This window comes from Myotis brandtii, unplaced genomic scaffold (assembly GCF_000412655.1).
Source record: "Myotis brandtii unplaced genomic scaffold, ASM41265v1 scaffold2579, whole genome shotgun sequence".
Classification (NCBI taxonomy): Eukaryota; Metazoa; Chordata; class Mammalia; order Chiroptera; family Vespertilionidae; genus Myotis; species Myotis brandtii.
In genome coordinates this window covers 230808-247887 of record NW_005359798.1, presented here as the reverse complement: position 1 = coordinate 247887, position 17080 = coordinate 230808, and the positions used below count along the sequence as shown (strand labels likewise).

Here is a 17080-nt window from a genome sequence, read left to right as displayed (position 1 = left end):
TCTCATACAGTCACTTGTGCCCCGTTTCTCACAGTTGCCTGGTGTCATGCACACCATCTCTCACAATCTCACCCCATGGTCACCACCTCACAGAGCAATCAGCCACTACACAGTCTCTGCCCATGACGTGTGCATGTACACGCCATATCATACACCCTGGTTGCTGTCACACGCGGTTTCACATACTAGTACACAGTCATACTTGCACTCCTGTGCCTCCCAGACTTGACACTGGCTTCTTTTCTTTCTGTGATGCCTTGCGGTTTCTAGTCTGGATACCATCCTTCCGCATGGTCAGTGGTCGGTTCACCTGATGAAAGAGAGGCCATGAGTGTTCCCCAACCTCAGACTCTTGTCCCTGTGTCTCCACCCTTTCCACCCCACTCCTTAAGAGTAGGGAACTGGGTCAAGGACTAGGGGAGCAGCCCCAGCTGTGGCACAGATAATGCCCTAAGGAATCATGAGCTTGTGAGGCCCTAAGCCAGGGGAGCCTCTAACCATAGGACTAGCTGATGGCTGGAGGGGAGGGGAAAGGAGATGAGAAATGGAGGAGAGAGAAGGGAGTAGGAGGGGAAAGAAAGGCGGAGAGGAGATGGAGGTGCAGAAAAGAGAGGGGTGAGGGGGAAGGAGGAGGGAGGAGAATAACAGGGAGAAGAGAGGAAGGGAGATAGGAAGAATACAGGAAAGGAAAAGAAGGAGAAGGAAGGGAGTGTTGGTGGGATGGGGGAGGGGCAGGTCTCAGGAGACAGGCCACACCTGGTGTAATTTGTAATAGAGGCCGCAGGCATTGCACACGGGGTCCCCACTGGCATTCCTCCGCCACAGTGTCGTGGTAGTTGTCTGGCAGTTGGTGCACTGGGTACCTGCCCGCTTGCTGACGATCTGGGGGCAGCAAGAATGTGAGGGTCAGTGCACTGGGGGGTGGAGGACCCAGGAGGTGAGGGTCAGGGTGCAGGCAGGGCTTCCTGGACAAGGCGTAGACTGAGGGTTCTCTGAGGGGCGAGGACATGGCCTCCTGTCCTGGGGCTTTCCAAATGGCGTGGGGTGCTTCATCAGTGGTTCTCAATGTTGGCGGACATTGGACTCACTGGGGGAGTCGAAAACAATCCTGATGCCCAGGCAGCGCCCCAGACCAAGTAAATCAACCCATCTAGGGAGGGCCCCTCGGTGATCCCAGTGTGTAGCCAAGGATGAAAACTGCTGTGCAGGGAGTGGACGGCGTGCCTGCTTGCAGCCTGAGGGTGGGCTGAGGGTAGACACTCCTGTACAGAGCTGGGTTCCTGAATGAATGGGACAGGGAGGGGGGATGTGGGTTCTCATAGAGTATGAGGACAGAGATCCCTGCACGGAGTGAGAACAGAGTACCTGGGTGAGGGGAGGCGGGCCTGGGGTCTTACCAGGCGCTTTTTGGGCCGGATGAGGGGCCTGTTTTGCCCATTCATCTTGTGATAGAGGCCACAGGCATTGCACAGGTAGTGGCCTGTCCTGTCTCGCCGCCACAGTGGAGTGGCTGTCGCTCCGCAGTTCACACACTCCCTGGCCTCTGGTGAGGTGGACAGGGGGGAAGAAGAGGGAACCAGGCTCAGCCCAGCTTTGCCTTGGACCCCATCCCCCTCCTCAACCTCCCTGTCCCTTTTGGGGAACCTCACCACAGGTGGCCAGGGGCAGTGTTCCACGAAGCTTGGGGGAGGAATAGGCTGCTGGATTGAGGGGGCTTCCGGTGGGAGAAAAGAAGTTACTGGGAAAGTCAGGGCCCCCATAGGCACTGCTGGGGACAGGGATGGATGAAGGCACTGCAGGTCCCAGTGTCAACAGGTCTGGACTCAGTCGCTCTGTCTTTAACGTTTCTAGGAAACTGCCTTTTCCATCCGGATCTTCTGAGGCCTGGGGTGGGGAGTCCTCGCGGGTGGGGCACACAGTGGAGGGAGGGTAGAGCCCAGTCTTGCCATAGGCCCAGCTGGTGTATGGTGAGCCCCCTGGGATTCCCTCCATACAGTTGAGCAATGGGTACACCTGAAAGACTGTTAGGGGGTGGGGATGGGAAGGAAGAAAGAAGGGGACAGAAGGTCTTAAGCCATACTGCTTTCAGGGTGCAGTGATGCCCAACAGCCCCACATGGTGGCCAACCTTCCCATAGGTTGCCAGAGCAGCTGCTGGCCCTGAAGGACTCCTGGGTCTGAGCCCCACTGGTCACTCTGGCAACTGTAGTCACCTGCAGCCATTTCCCAATGGGCTTTGAGCATAACTGTGTGGAGCTCCAGGGGTCACTCAACCACTAGGGCCACCCCCACCTACTTACAACATTGATTCCCGATGTGGCGGGTTGAGGTGGATGGACAGTCCCGGGTCTGCACATAAGTGGGGAACGTGGTCCACATACCTCATGAAGGCGTCTGGCCATTTCCATGATGGCCTCTTTGTGCGGTTCTACCCTAGCCAAGGGTCTCCATGGCAATCCCAACAGCATGGAACCCATGCCAGAAAAACCACCCAAAGGAGTTACCTGGGGAGTGTCTGTAGGCCTCCGCATCCCTGTAGTAGGCCAGTGCAGCAGCTGCAGCCGAGGCAGTGTTTGGGGCAGTGGAAGAAGCTGCTGCATCCAAGCCTTCAGGCCCAGAGGGGAAGAAGACCCCTGACTCTGGTAGTGAGGACACCAGGGCAGGGTCCACAAACTGGGGTAGGGGCTCAGAGGTCCCCAGGGCCCCTAGGCCAGGGAACTCCATGGGGCCTCTGAGGTTTGACCTGTGAGGACAGGAGGGGTCCTCAGACACTGAAATCATTCCCCTTCCCTCTCCTCTCCACACCCTCTTTCCTCCTTTCTCCTCCCACTCCATCCACTCAATCTTTATATCCCTCCTTTCCATCTCTGTAGGTCCCTTCTCCCCCTCCCCTCCTCTTTTTCTTCCCTTACCACTCCTACCTCATCTCTCCCCATCCTCCTCTCCTTTCCCATTCTCCTCCCCTTCTTGCCTCATTTGTTTTTTCTTCCCTCTTCCTCTCCCTCCTACACCCCCTTCTCTTCCTTCCTCTCCTCTTCCTCCCTCCCTTTCCTTCTCTTCTTCCTCCTTTTCCTCCCTTTCTTCTCTTCCCTCTTCCTCCTCCCTCCCTCCCATCTCTTCTTTTCCCTCCTCTCACTCAACTTCCCTTCTTTCTTCTCTCCTCTCCCCCTCTTCCTTCTCTTTCCACTCCTCCTTCTTCCTCCTCACTCTCCCCCCCCTTCCCCTCCTCCTCTTCCTCTCCCTTACCCCCTCATCCTCTCTCCCTGGTCCCCTTTCTCTTCTCTCCTTCTATCTCTTCCTCCTTCTCTCCTCTCCTCCCCCTAAACCACCTTCTATCCCTTTCCCCCTTTCTACATCTCCTCCACTCCTCTCTCCTCTCCTCCTTTTTCTTCATCCTCCTCTCCCTCTCTTTCTGTTCATCTCTTTCTCTCTGCTCATTTTTTCCTCCTGTCCTCCTCTTCCTCTTCCTCTTCTTGTTCTTCTTCTTCCCCTGCCCCCATCTTCCCTTCTCTCCCCCTCTAGAGGAGTCTGGGTTGGGTGGGATGGAGTGTAGAATTAGAGTTCCATGAACTCCTTGGTCACCCCCTTGGACCTGGGGGTTCACCCTCTTATGCTCCCCAGTTTCATCCCTATCTGCTGCATCTTGCCTTCTGACTTTCTCAGAAACCCCAAGGTTTCCGGCTTGACTCCCCCTCCCCCACCTCAGTTGCATCTGCAGAGAGAGTTCCTCCCTGATGGGGGGGTCAGTACCTCCCACTGCTTATCTCTGCCATCCCCGCCCAACTTTTGAAATCACCCCAAGGCCACTGGCTTCCTCTGAGAAGGGGGACAGGTGGGAGGTGTTCCCTTTACCCATACCCACTTCCCTGGGGAGGCTGGCCCTAGTTCTGCTTTCTGCTTCCTTCAGCCCCCGCCATCCCCAGGCCTCAGTTTCCCCATTTGCCAGATAGGTGGTGACAGGGCCAAGCTAAGACCTGTGAGATGGCAGCTTGGTCTATGCCCCTTTGCCACTATACTTCTCTGTGTATATCACTGTCTCCTTGGGTCTTTTTCTGTAACACTGTTTCTTTGCTCTCTGTATTTCATATCATTTCTATGCTACCATGGTATATATTGCTCTCTTTCTCTACTTTTATAAATGTCTAGTGGTTTTCTCTCGCTTTGTCTGTCTTTCCATGTCTCTATCTCTATGATTGTTTCTCTCCATCTTTCTCTCTGTCTTTTTAAACAATTCTTTATTGTTGAAAGTTTTACATATGTCTCCTTTTCCCCCCATTGACCTCTCCCTGCCCGCTCCCACCCCCAGTACATGCTCTCACCCCACTACTGTCCTTGTCTATTGGTCGTGCTCATATGCATGGATACAAGTCCTTTGGTTGATCTCTTACTGCCCCCTCCCCTGCCTTCCCTCTGAGGTTTGATGTATCTCTCTGTCTTTTTTTTAAAATATGTTTTTATTTATGAGAGAGAGAGGTGAAGAAAAACAAACAAACATTGACCAGGGAATTGAACCGGCAACCCCTCAGTACATGGGACAGCACTCAACCAACTGAGCAACACCGGCCAGGGCTGTCTCTCTGTCTTTTTATCTCTTTTTGTTTCTCCTTTTCTTAGTTTTCTTTGTACCTTTTTCTCTTCTCTCTCCCTCTCTACTCATATCTACATCTTTCACATTCTGTCTCTTTCTGCTTGTTTGTCTCTCCCTGCTTTCTCTCTCTCTCTGGGCCCTCTGGCCTTATTTCCATATCTGTTTTATTATTCCCATATCCCGGACCAGACCCCACTGCACATAGCTCCAGATGAAGATCCAGGAAACCTACCCTTGACCATGACTTGTCCTGTGAACCTAAAGTCCTCAGTGTCCCTGTCTGTAGGCTAGAGTGATGGAGATAGAATGGAAGGCCCCTTCCAACCCCCTGCTTATGTGAAGGGTTAGGCCCGGGGTTGGGGGTTATGCTGGTAAAGAGATGGCCCTGTGGATGTGCCCACAACCAACCTAGACTCCAGGATCTCTCCCCAGGGAGGGGTCTTGTCTCCTCATCTCAGCCTTCATCTCTTTCATCTCTGTCTCTCCATGATTCTAGTTGTGAGTCTTTCTCTATCCCTCCACCCCCGTTCTTGTCTCACTCTCACTTCTGTTTCCGGGGTCTCCTGCTCTCCTGCTGTCTCTCTATCTCATTCTTTCTGAGTCTCTGTTTCTCCTTTCTCTGTATATCTGTCTCTTGCTCTTTTTTTCTCTATTATTCCTCTCATCTCTCTCTGTTTCTTCCTCCTTTCTCTCTTTGTCTTCCTGTGTGTCTTTTGCTTTTTGCCTCTGTCACCACTGTTCCCTTATCCCCTCATCCTCACCTCACTCCCCCATAACCTCCTTCCAACCCCCTCTGACCCCCCTGCATCTGACACCTTGGCGGGTCTAGGGCTGCCCACTCCTCTCATGGCAGGGGCCCAGCCCCCCCTGCCCAGTTATCACTCTCCAGACAGAGATAAAGTTTATCTCAAGGCTGGGGGATATGAAAGCTCCTTATCAGCTGCCCCACTAGAGTAAGTGCTGCCCCAACGGGCAGCAGGCAGCAGGCCGGCACCCTCAACTCTCCCTCGGCCCAGCCCCTCGCCCAGTCCCTCACCCCAGGTAACGTCCCTATTCCAGCCCTCAAGGGAGGGTCCCTCAGGGCTAAAGGGAATAGAGGTGGGGTCTGAGGGCAGATGGCATCTTGGGAGGGTTTGAGGGTCAGATAGGGATTGAGGAGTCCAAGAGGTTTGGGGTATAGCTATGGGGCCTTGGAAAGCAGGTACGGGGTTTGAGGAGCAGAGACAACCTTGAAAGGTCACATTTTGGGATCATAAATAGGTTGGGGAAGCAGAGACAAGGTTGAGGATCAGGGTGAAGTTGGGAGAGAGAAAGTTGAGAAGTTAGAGATGTAGTTTGGGGGTCAGAGATGGATTCTGAATGTCATGGAAAAGTTTGGGGATCCAAGAGTTTTAATGGAGCAGAGATGAAGTTTAGGGGTCAAAGATGGGTTATGGGAGCATAGGAGGAGTTTCAGAACTGAGATAGAATTGGAGTAGAGAAAGATTTGGGGCCAGAGAGACCTGGCGGACAGACTTTTGGGGGCTGAGATGGGGTTTAGGGAAGGCAGACACAAGAATTAATGTGACAGTACAGACTTGGAGAAGTAGACTTGGCGTTTGGGGTGGCAAAGACATTCTGATGAGCAGGCAAGGATTTGGGGGAGACAAATGGTTTGGGGGGATCAGAGAGAAGTCACTGGGAACAAATACAAGGTTTGAGAGTCAGAGATGGGAGTAAGAGGATGGAGCTAGGGTTTGGCAGGCCAGAGATAGGTATGGAGGTCAAAGCGAGAAATTAGGGCAGAGGCAAGGATGTTGTAGAGCAGATAGGACTTGGGGAGCAGAAATAGTTGGGGTGGGAGAGTGAGTTTTGGGGGAGAATTTGTATACAGAGACAAGTTCAGGTGAGGGAAAATCAGATTTTGGGCAGAAGTAGGATTTGGGGGATAAAAACATGTTTTAGGGGCAGAAATGGGGTATGGGGAACATTTAGGGATCAGAGGAACGTAGGTATTTTGGAAGGTGTAGATGGGAGTCAGGGCAGAAAGTAGGGTAGAGGGGTAGGTTTGGGATAGGAATGGGGGTTGGAAAGGCAGAGGTGGTCTGGAGGATCTACCAAGGGATTCAGGGGTGGTAGACACTTTGGGGGCCAGGGGTAGGTTGGGGAACCTGAAGCAGGCTAGGGGGATAGCCTTGAGGTAAGAGGCAGCAGGCCCGGAGTTTGCCTTGCTGGGGACTCTCGGGGGGCTGAGACTGACCTGGGCTGGTTGGTGCAGAGGGTTCAGCTGCTTTGGGGATGTGGCGAGCTCAGTGTGATCCCAGGGGGTGTCCTGCCTGGCCTTGGCCTTTGAGGCTCCCTTCCTCCTTCTCTCCCTCCCTCCCCTCTCCCTCCTCCCTCCTCCCCAGGGAGTGGCTGGTGCAGCAGTGGGTGGGGCAGACCAGGGGAGGGGGCGGGCCTCCTGCTGGTGGGGTACCGCTTGGGCCGTGGGGACCCTCCTCCATCCCACCTGCCCACCCCATGGATTCTTGGACCCTATTTGACTTGGGCTCCCATGGACTTCAGTGTCCAACCAAACAGTATGGGCTGAAGCCAAGATAAAATGAAAATAGCAGATGTGGTTTCATGACTCTGCTTGGCTTTTCAGTGAGTGAGTGTAAAGCCCCTACTATGTGCTGGGCCAGGTGTGGGCTGGGCACTTATGTATGTGAGTCTTACTGGCCATAGGAATAGGAGGGGAGTGACTGTACCCATTGTGCACTCAAGAAAAATGAGATTCAGAAAGGTTAAGTAGGATTTAAACCAGAGCCCATGGGACATCTTGACGACCCAGGCCCAGCCCAGGGGCCAGGGCAGGGCTGGTGGGAGGCAGGGGCACACTCACTCAGCACCCCACTGGGGCTTACGCCAGCTCTGGCCTGTCCTGGGGCAGCAGATAAGTCTTATCAGATGGAGGCCACTGTGGCTGTTGGCTCCGCGGTAACAGGCTGACTTGGGATGGGGGGCGGAGCTGGGGGGCACCCAGGGACAGCGGCCTCAACTTCTTGCCCGCCATGCTGCTCTGGTGGCGGGAAACAGGTGGAACTAGGAGTTAGTCCCTCTGCCGGTCCTTGAGGAGTGGGATGGGGTGGGGGAAGGAAAGGAGAAATTGGAGGGATAGAGAAGAGTGAGACACAGAGATGGAAATTGGGAGACTCAGAGAAATAAGAAAGAAACAGAGCTGGAAGGAGGCACAGAAAGAAAGGAGAGAGGGAGAGAGATGCACAGAGAGAGAGAGCCAGAGACAGTTAAAAACAGATAGATAAGCAAAGAGAACGAGAGACAGAGATGGACAGAAGGGAAAGATAAAGTCTGGAAATGACAGAGGCCAACAACAGGTGGAGAAACAGAAGGGAGACGAAGTCGATGCTACAGAGAGGGGCACAGAGACAGAGAGATATTCAGAGACAGAGAGCCTGAGAAGAAGTCCATGGGACCCCACGTGGCAGCCTGGTATACCCTGGGCAGGTGGTGCTGAGGGTGGTGGGACACGGGAATGTGGACTGATGTGGACCCATGTGGCCTGTGGCTCTGCCCTCAACCGGCTGAGAGGGGCCCTCAGAGAATCGCTGTTCCTCTGCACCACAATTCCCACCTTCCTGCCCTGTCCTACTTCCCCCGAATAGTAACAGCAGTGACAACAACCAGTGTCTCATGCTATCATAGACTCATGCCTGGCCTGTTCTGAGCACTTTCTCCATATGAAAACATTGGACACATGTGCACAGTTCACAAAGTAGGTGTCCAACTTGGGTCCCCATAGGGAAGCGGGTAAGACTACCCAGTCACGGCCCCAGAACTCCATGGGACAGGGAGCTCTCCTGACCACTCATTCTACAGATGGGGAGACCGAGACCCACTGAGGGCAGAGGGCAAGGATGGAGCCCTGGGTCAGTGGGGTCTGCTCACCCGTGGACCCACCCCAGAGGGAGTTTCCCATCCTCATCTTGTCCCTCTGGCCTCAGTGTTCTCATATGCAAAATGGGAGTTTTAAGGAGGAAAGAGAGCAAGACCACGACTTGGAATTTATTGAGCTACTGCTTTGTGCCACGCCCATGTCGAGCCCTCATTGGTAAGAATGAAGAAAAGACCCAATGACCTAAGTGAAGATGGTTTCAGGACATCCACTCTGGAGCCAGCCCACCCTCATTTATAGACCCCCTGCCACCCACTGGGTGAGTTGCTTTCTGCTCTGGACCTCAGTTCCTCATCTGTAAAGATGGGGTAATAATAGTGGCTACTCCATAGGGTGACAGGGCCACTAAACAAGATTGAATCCATTAAAGTGATTTTAACTCACTTGAATCTGAAATCTCAATAACTTAAATATTCTTATTTATTTATTGAGTACCTACTGTATATGAGGGATAGTACTTGGACCTTTTTTACTAGAATTACTACTAATTCTAATATTGATGCTAATAATATGCTGACGCCAATACCAATTCTAATTACTAATACTAATTCTAATATTGATACTAGCACTAATACTAATTTTAATAATATAGTAATACTAATGCTAATTCCAATTTAGCAGTAATACTATTGTTAATACTATTTCTAAAACTAATGATTATTATTCATCCTAATTCTACCAACAATAATGATAATAATACTGATTTGGATACTTTTCTTAGCATTAATATAATAACAACAACAGCAACAATGCTTGCCAAGCCACCCCAGGCACTGTGCTAAGTGCTCTCCCTGCATCATAGTATCTATCCCATTCTCTTCAGGTCCTTGTGTGTAAGGGCATATAATGGCCTCCATCTTCCAGATTAGAGTAGGCACAGAGAAATGAAGATGTTCATCCAAGCCCTAGGTTCTTGTCTCAGTTCTGACACTGATTTGCTCATGATTCCTGGGCAAGCCACACTCTGAACCCAGTTCCTTCACCTGGAAAATGGGCGCAAATCATAGAATCCCCATCAAATATTGTTGAGATGCCACTCAACACAGGGCCTGCCTGGCACACCATAAATGGTGAGCTCTGTAAAGGTAACTCTCCTCAATGTTAGTATTACTAGAAACAGCAGTTGCAGGGTAGGGGGAGAGGTAGGGAAATCTGTCTTCCAGGGGAAGGGCAGACTGGTGGCACATCTCACACAAGGATTTGGCCGCTAGACTCATGGCCCATTTCTTCATAACTGGGGGGAGAAAGGGCTCAGGAAGGGAAGTGAAGGGTGGGGAATGGGGGCCTCAGAGCCCTGCCTCCATCAAGAGCTAGAAACTCTAAGGCTCTGAGGCCAGGCCTCACCCTGTTCCCTCCCCCATCCCTGTGGAGGGGGCACAGGCCCAGAAGTCTGCGGCTACAGTTCAGCCAGCAGGGAGGCAGCTGGGAGTGGGCAGATAAGGGAATCAGTGGGGCCAGGCAAGGCTTTGGGGGAGACCCACGAGGGCAGGGCGGGAGGTGGGGGTGAGGGTGGGGGTGGAGTGTCCCAGCCAAGCATCCACTTTGTCAGACCGCCATTTGAGACCAGCCCCAACGTCCTCTCTTCCTTGAAGTCTTCCCTGACTGGTTCCTTCTCTCTTGGCATCTTTCAGGGTTCTAGAGCTTGGTGCCAGCCCATGGCATTTGGACTATTCATGCCTCTTGCAGATTGTGGAGTCCACCAGGACGGGGACAGAATCCCGCCTTATTTACTTCAGATATGTTTAAAAAGGAACAATATTACAGTACAGTTGAAGTCCTTGCGCCAATTCCATCTCCCTTTCTCCTTCCAATGCCTGGAGTTTGGTATTTATCTTCCTCATGATGCTTTTTATTCCATTCGTACCTATGTATAAACAATATAGGATACTGGGGCTTGGGGGCTTGTTTTTGAACTTCATATAAATGGAATCATACAGTATGTGCTTCTTTTGCTCAGCATAATGGCTGTGACGTTCATCCAGATTGTTGTGTGTATCCATAGTTCATTCTTTTTTATTAAGATGTAATTCACATACCATAAAATTCACCCTTTTAAAGTATACATATCAGTGATTAGTCTATTCACATACAGTTGTGCAGTTATCAACACTATCAATTCTAGAACACTTTTATCACCCCCAAAAGAAGCCCTGTACCCATTAGCAGTTATTTCCCATTCCATTTCTGCTTCCCCCAAGTCCCTGGCAATACTAATCTAATTTCTGTCATGGATGTGCCTGTTCTGGACATTTCATATAAATGGAATCATACAATATGAGGAACAGAATTACAGGTAATTCTGTTTAACTTTTTGAGGAACTACAAAAGTGTTCTCCACTGAAGCTGTAGGAGGGCTCCAATTTATCCACATCCTTTCCAACACTTGATATTGTCCTGCTTTCTAAAAAATATATTTTTATTGATTTCAGAGAGGAAGGGAGAGGGAGAGAGAGAGAGAAACATCAATGATAAGACAAAATCATTGATCGGCTGCTTCCTATCCCCCCCCCCCCACTGAGGATCGAGCCCACAACCCAGGCATGTGCCCTTGGCCAGAATCGAACCTGGGACCCTTCAGTCCACAGGCCGATGATCTATCCACTGAGCCAAAGCAGCTAGGGCTTGTTCTGCTTTTTTATTCTAGCCATCTTGACAGGTGTGATGTGCTATTTTATTGTAGTTTTTTTGTTTTTAAAATATATTTTTATTGACTTCAGAGAGGAAGGGAGAGGGAGAGAGAGATAGAAACATCAATGATGAAAGAGAATCATCAATTGGCTGCCTCCTGCACACTCCCTACTGGGGATTGAGCTGGCAACCCGCACTTGCTCAACACTCAACCACTGAGCCACACAGGCGGGACTCAATGTAGTTTTGATTTGCATTTTCCTCATGACTTATGATGTTGAGCTCTTTTTCATGTGGTTGTTCACCATTTGCACATCTTCCTTAGAGAAATGTCTGTTCAAATTATTTGCCCATTTTTAATTGGGTTATTTGTCTTTCTATTGTTGAGTTCTAAGAGTTCTTTGTATATTCTGGATGCTAGACTCTTATGGATATGTGATTTGCAAGTATTTTTTCCTGTTTGTGGGTTGACTTTTCATTTTCTTGAGAGTTACATTTGAAGCACAAAAGTTTTTAGTTTTAACAAAGCTCAATTAATTTACATTTTCTTTGGTTGCTTATGTTTTAGGTGCCATATTTAAGAAACCATTGCCTAATGCAAGGTCACAAAGATTTATGCCTAAGTTTTCTTATAAGAGTTTTGTAGTTTTAGGTCTTTGATTCATTTTTTAAAATTTTATTTTTCATATGTTTATTTTCTTTAAAAAATTTAAATATATTTTTATTGATTTCAGAGAGGAAGAGAGAGGAAAAGAGATAGAAACATTAATGATGAGAAAGAATCATTGATCGGCTGCCTTCTGCACGCCTCCTACTGGGGACTGAGCCCACAATGGGCATGTGCCCTGAATCGAACTGTGACCTCCTCACCACTGAGCCAGACTGGCTAGGCCTTTGATTAATTTTGAGTTAATTTTTGTATCTGGTGTTAGTAGGGAATCCAAATTCATTCTTTTGTTTATGGATAGCCAGCTGTCCCAGCACCATTTGTTGAAAACACTATTTTTTTTCTCCATTGGCTTGCCTTGGCATACTTGTCAAACATCAATTGCCCATATATATTATTTCTGACTCTCAATTCTATTCTGTTGATCTATATTGTCTATTTTTATGCCAGTACCACTCTTGATTACTATAGATATGTAGTAAGTTTTTAAATTGGGATGTGTGAGTCCTCCAACTGTGTTTTTCTTTTTCAAGACTATTGTAGCTGGCCAGTGGCTCAGTTGGCTGGGCTTAGTCCCATGCACCAGGAGGTTGCTGGTTAGATTTCATCAGAGCACATGCCCAGGTTGTGGGCTTGAGCCCCAGTAGGAGGCATGCAGGAGGCAGCCAATTGATGTTTCTCATCAGTGTTTCTATCTCTCTCTTCCTCCCCCTTCCTCTCTCTGAAATCAATAAAAACATTAAAAAGATAAGATTGTTGTAACCATTCTGGGTCCCTAGCATTTCCACATGAATTTTAGGATTGGTTTTTCAATTTCTGCAAAGAAGCAAGATAGGATTCTGATAGGGATTGCATGAAATCTGTAGATCAACTGGGGGAGTATTGCCATCTTTTTAAAAATATATTTTATTGATTTTTTACAGAGAGGAAGGGAGAGGGATAGAGAGTTAGAAACATCGATGAGAGAGAAACATTGATCAGCTGCCTCCTGCACACTCCCTACTGGGGATGTGCCCGCAATCAAGGTACATGCCCTTGACCGGAATCGAACCTGGGACCCTTGAGTCTGCAGGCTGACGCTCTATCCACTGAGCCAAACCGGTTAGGGCCATCTTAACACTATAAACTCTTTTATCTGTAAACATGTGATGTCTTTCCATTTATTTAGGTCTCCTTTAATTTCTTTCAGCAATGTTTTATAGTTTTCAGTGTACAACTCTTGCCCACCTTTTGTTAAATTTATTATTAATTGTTTTTTTAAATATATTTCTTTATTGGTTTCAGAGAGGAAGGGAGAAGGAGAGAGAGATAGAAACATCAATGATGAGAGAGAATCATTGATTGGCTGCCTCCTGCACACCCCCACTGGGGATTGAGCCCGCAATCCAGGCATGTGCCCTTGGCTGGAATCGAACCTGGGACCCTTCAGTCCGCAGGCCGATGCTCTATCCACTGAGCCAAGCCAGCTAGGGCATACTAATTGTTTTTGATGCTATTGTAAATGGAATTGTTTTCTTAATTTCACTTTTGGATTATTCATTGCTAACGTATAGAAACTTGATTAAGTTTTGAGTGATCTTATATCCTGTAACCTTGCTGAGTTCACATGTGTATATATGTATGTACATGTACATGTATATGCATATGGTATATATAATGGTTTTGTTGTAGGTTCTTTAGATTTTCTGTGTACAAAAATGTCATCTGCAAATAGAGATAGTTTTACTTCTTTTTTCCAATATGAATGACTTTTTTTTTTTCTTACCTAATTGCCTTGACTAGAACCTCCAGTACAATGTTGAATAGAAGTGGTGAGAGGAAGCATCCTTGACTTGTTTCTGATCTTTGGGAGAAAGCTTTCTGTCTTTCGCCATTAAGTATGAGGTTAGCTGTAGGCTTTTTGTAGATGCCCTTTATCAGATTGAGGAAGTTATCTTATGTTCCTAGTTTGTTGAGTGTTTTTTTTATCATGAAAGGGTGTTGAATTTTATAAAAAAAAAAATTCTGCATCTATTGAAATTACATAGTTTTTGTACCTTATTCTATTAATCTGGTGTATTTACCTTGATTGATTTTGATATGTTGAACCAATCTTGCATTCCTGATTATGTTGTATAATCCTATTATATGTTGCTGAATTCTATTTACTAGTATTTTATTGAAGATTTTTGCATTTATATTCATGAGATATTGGTCTGTAGTTTTTTTTTCTTGTTATGTCTTTGTCTGGTTTTAATATCAGGTCAGTGCTGGCCTCATGAGATTATTCCCTTTTATTACTGAGAAGTAGTTCGTGTAATGGATATACCATGGTTTGTTTAACAATTCATCGGCTGATGGACATTTGGGTTGTTTCTAGTGTTTTCCCTATTACAGCAAATCTGGAATTTACAAAATCATATTCTTCTTTCTGAGCACAAACATGTGAAAGAGTTTCTCCAGGGGCGGGAGATATCGGTCCATCTATCCATCCATCCATCTACCCACCCACCCAACTGTCCATCCACCCACCCAGCTAAACATTCATTCATCCACCCATCTGCTGCCCACCCCTCCCTCCTTTCCCTCCTTCCTTGTCTCTCTTTCCTTCCTTTCCTTCTTTCCTCCCTTCCTTCCTTCTTTCCTTCCTTCCTTCCTTCCTTCCCTTCCTTCCTTCTTTCCTTCCTTCCTTCCTTCCTTCCTTCCTTCCTTCCTTCCTTCCTTCCTTCCATAAATCATCTATCTCCAGGCACATAACATCTGGATTAAAAATAGGCAGGAAACCTGCTACAGCTTTTGGCAAAGCCTTTCATGTGCTGACGCACACATCCTTACACATCCTCTCTTCCCAGCATTTTTGGGGCTCCCTGAGGGTTCACTCATGGGTCCTGGTTGAATTACCATCTGGGTGGGGACTGTTTAGAGACCAGAGTCCACAAGACTAGGGACTCCCTCACCTCAAATAGACTCTCTTACAAGCTCCTTCATCCATCACTCATTCATTCAGGAAGCCATACTCTTCCCTTCCCTCTATGCCTACCTCATGTGCTGGTTCTTCCCCTTGTTTCTACTCTAAATGTCTCTAGGCCTCTTCTCTAGTTGACATTTTCTCTCTTGAGGAACTCATCCCATCTGTCACTCGTTGCTCCTTCTTCCTCCTCACTGGTCTCCTGCTGTTCCTCACACACACCAGGCACATTCATGCTTTAGGGCCTTTGCACTGGCTCTCTTCTCTGCCTGGTATGCTCTTCTTCCAGCCCCCAGTGCAGCTTCCCCCTCATCTCTGCAGGTCTGTGCTCAAATATCTCCTTCTTAGTGAGGTTTCCCCTGACCATCCTACTACACATTGGAAACTGCCACAGTGATTTGTATCTGAGGTCCTTTTTTTCCCATGTTTTCTTTTCCTCCAAAGTATTTATCATCCTATAACATACTTAGTATTTTCCTTGCTTAATTTTATTTATTTTGTATCTCTCCCACTAGAGTGGTAGCTCTCTGAACAAAGGTTTGCTTATCTCTTCGGTTCAATGCTGTCTCTCCAAAGCCTGGAACAGGGCCAAGCACACAGAGGTGCTCAATATATGTCAGGAGCTGAGCCTCAACTGAGATGAGTTCGGACTTGCTAGATCCAAAGATAGAAAGTTCCACATCCCCTGGGGGTGAGATCAGATAAGGCACACCAAGAGGAGGTAGTATCTGGGATGCTCCTTGAAGGTCCCATCATAGAGATCTTGGGGTTCAGTGAGCCTTTTGAGGTGGAAACATCAGGCATCACCTGGAAGGAGTGAGATGAGTCTAAAAGGATAAAAAAAAGATGGGTTCATGGGCAAGGAAAAATCTGCGGGAGACCTTGAATCCCAAGGGCCTGACCCTGGATTTGGTTGTCAGAGATGTCATACCCTAGTCTCTGATCCCCAAACAGCTCAGAGACCTTATGCGCTAGACAAACACCCATATGTAATGCCGAGACAATAATAACAAAGAGCTTATATTAATTGAGAGCTTATTAATTTATTGGGGCAGCTTGGAAGGAGAACATTCAGTCATGTAGGTTTGGTCCCAGACCCATCTCAGGTTCCTCCAACAGGATGTGTGAAGTGCCAAAGTCATCAGTTCTTGGAGGCCTCTGGGTCTGGTGAGGGTCTGGAGGAAGGAAGGAAATGGGTAACACTTCAGGGAACAAAATGGAGGAGGGCGAGTTTCAATCACGGGGAAATATAGTTGGACACTTCAATCAGGTTTCCGTCAGGGTCTCGGAAGTAGATGGACATAATGGGCCCTTTTGCCCCAGTTCTGGGGACTGGACCCTCCTCAATAGGGACATCACAAGCCTGAAGTAGGAAGAAAAGACAAAAGTCATTCATTATATTCTATGCATGAGACCAAAATTTAATTCTTTATAGTGGCCTAGAAGACCCCTGTATCTTTCTGATCTCATCTACCATTCTCCCCTCCCTCTCTCTGCTCCCACATTTCAGCTCTATGGCCTTGGGCAGATAAATGCTCTGTACCTCAGTTTCTTAATCTGTGAAATGGGGATGATAATAATGTCTAGTATTATTTAGTAAGTGGTAGAGTCAGAATTTAAACCCAGGCAGTCTAAGCCAAAGTTCATACTCTTCACCCCTATGCTTTCTCTACTTCCAAACAAGACTTTTTCACTGATATTTTCTGAAAAAGGAGTCCAGGATATTTTCACAGAATACATTTAAGACCTTGATCTGTTTTCCCCAACAGGAGAACCAATGCCCCCTTTACATGAAATAATTTTAAGTGTTACAGGGACACCAACATTAAATAATAGCAAATTATAAATTATTCCCTCTTCAATCCTTTTGATTATAGCAAGAAGAAAGTCTCTGGTGGATGCTAACAAGTCATTAGCACCTCCTTAGCCACTTGCCAAATCTCCATTTGGAATGTCAGGCCTGGAGTGTTCAGGGGGTGGATATAGATAGAATCAAATGCCGATTGTGATGCTTTTATAACTATTTGTTTTTACAGTTACCTTCCTTTTGTGCCAAGATATGAGTTTTTCATTTATTTGGTTGAACATTTTCTTTTTACATAAATGTATTTATATAAAGATAATTTAGGTATAATTTTTACAAGGGTAAAGTAAAGTTTCCTTTTAAAATACATTTGTTTATGTGCCCTGACTGGTTTGGCTCAGTGGATCGAGCGTCGGCCTGCGGACTGAAGGGTCCCAGGTTCGATTCCGGTCAAGGGCATGTACCTTGGTTGCGGGCACATCCCCAGTAGGAGGTGTGCAGGAGGCAGCTGAT

The 17080-nt window shown here is 47.7% G+C and overlaps 2 protein-coding genes and 1 long non-coding RNA gene across 3 annotated transcripts in view; 1 reads left to right on the top strand and 2 right to left on the bottom strand.

The window, feature by feature from the left end:
• Window positions 1–202: 202 nt before the first annotated feature.
• Window positions 203–6938, bottom strand: GATA1 (GATA binding protein 1 (globin transcription factor 1); the record flags this gene model as incomplete). The annotated part of the gene is made up of 6 exons (XM_005868003.2): window positions 6827–6938; window positions 2504–2742; window positions 1650–2021; window positions 1398–1543; window positions 757–882; window positions 203–310 (listed from the first exon to the last, which is right to left on the bottom strand). Coding segments are annotated over exons 2-6 (972 nt in total), but the record flags the coding sequence as incomplete, so codon positions are not given.
• A 2536-nt stretch (window positions 6939–9474) lies between these two features.
• LOC106726382 lies at window positions 9475–10583 on the top strand. Its single transcript, XR_001362449.1, has 2 exons — window positions 9475–9591; window positions 10153–10583. It is a non-coding gene; the product is annotated as an uncharacterized LOC106726382 (long non-coding RNA).
• A 5206-nt stretch (window positions 10584–15789) lies between these two features.
• GLOD5 (glyoxalase domain containing 5) overlaps window positions 15790–17080 on the bottom strand; it is a 13181-nt gene continuing 11890 nt past the window's right edge. The window contains exon 4 of the mRNA XM_005868002.2: window positions 15790–16126. Coding sequence (XP_005868064.1) covers window positions 16001–16126 — 126 coding nt within the window. The 3' untranslated portion in view covers window positions 15790–16000. The remainder of the gene's footprint in view (window positions 16127–17080) is intronic.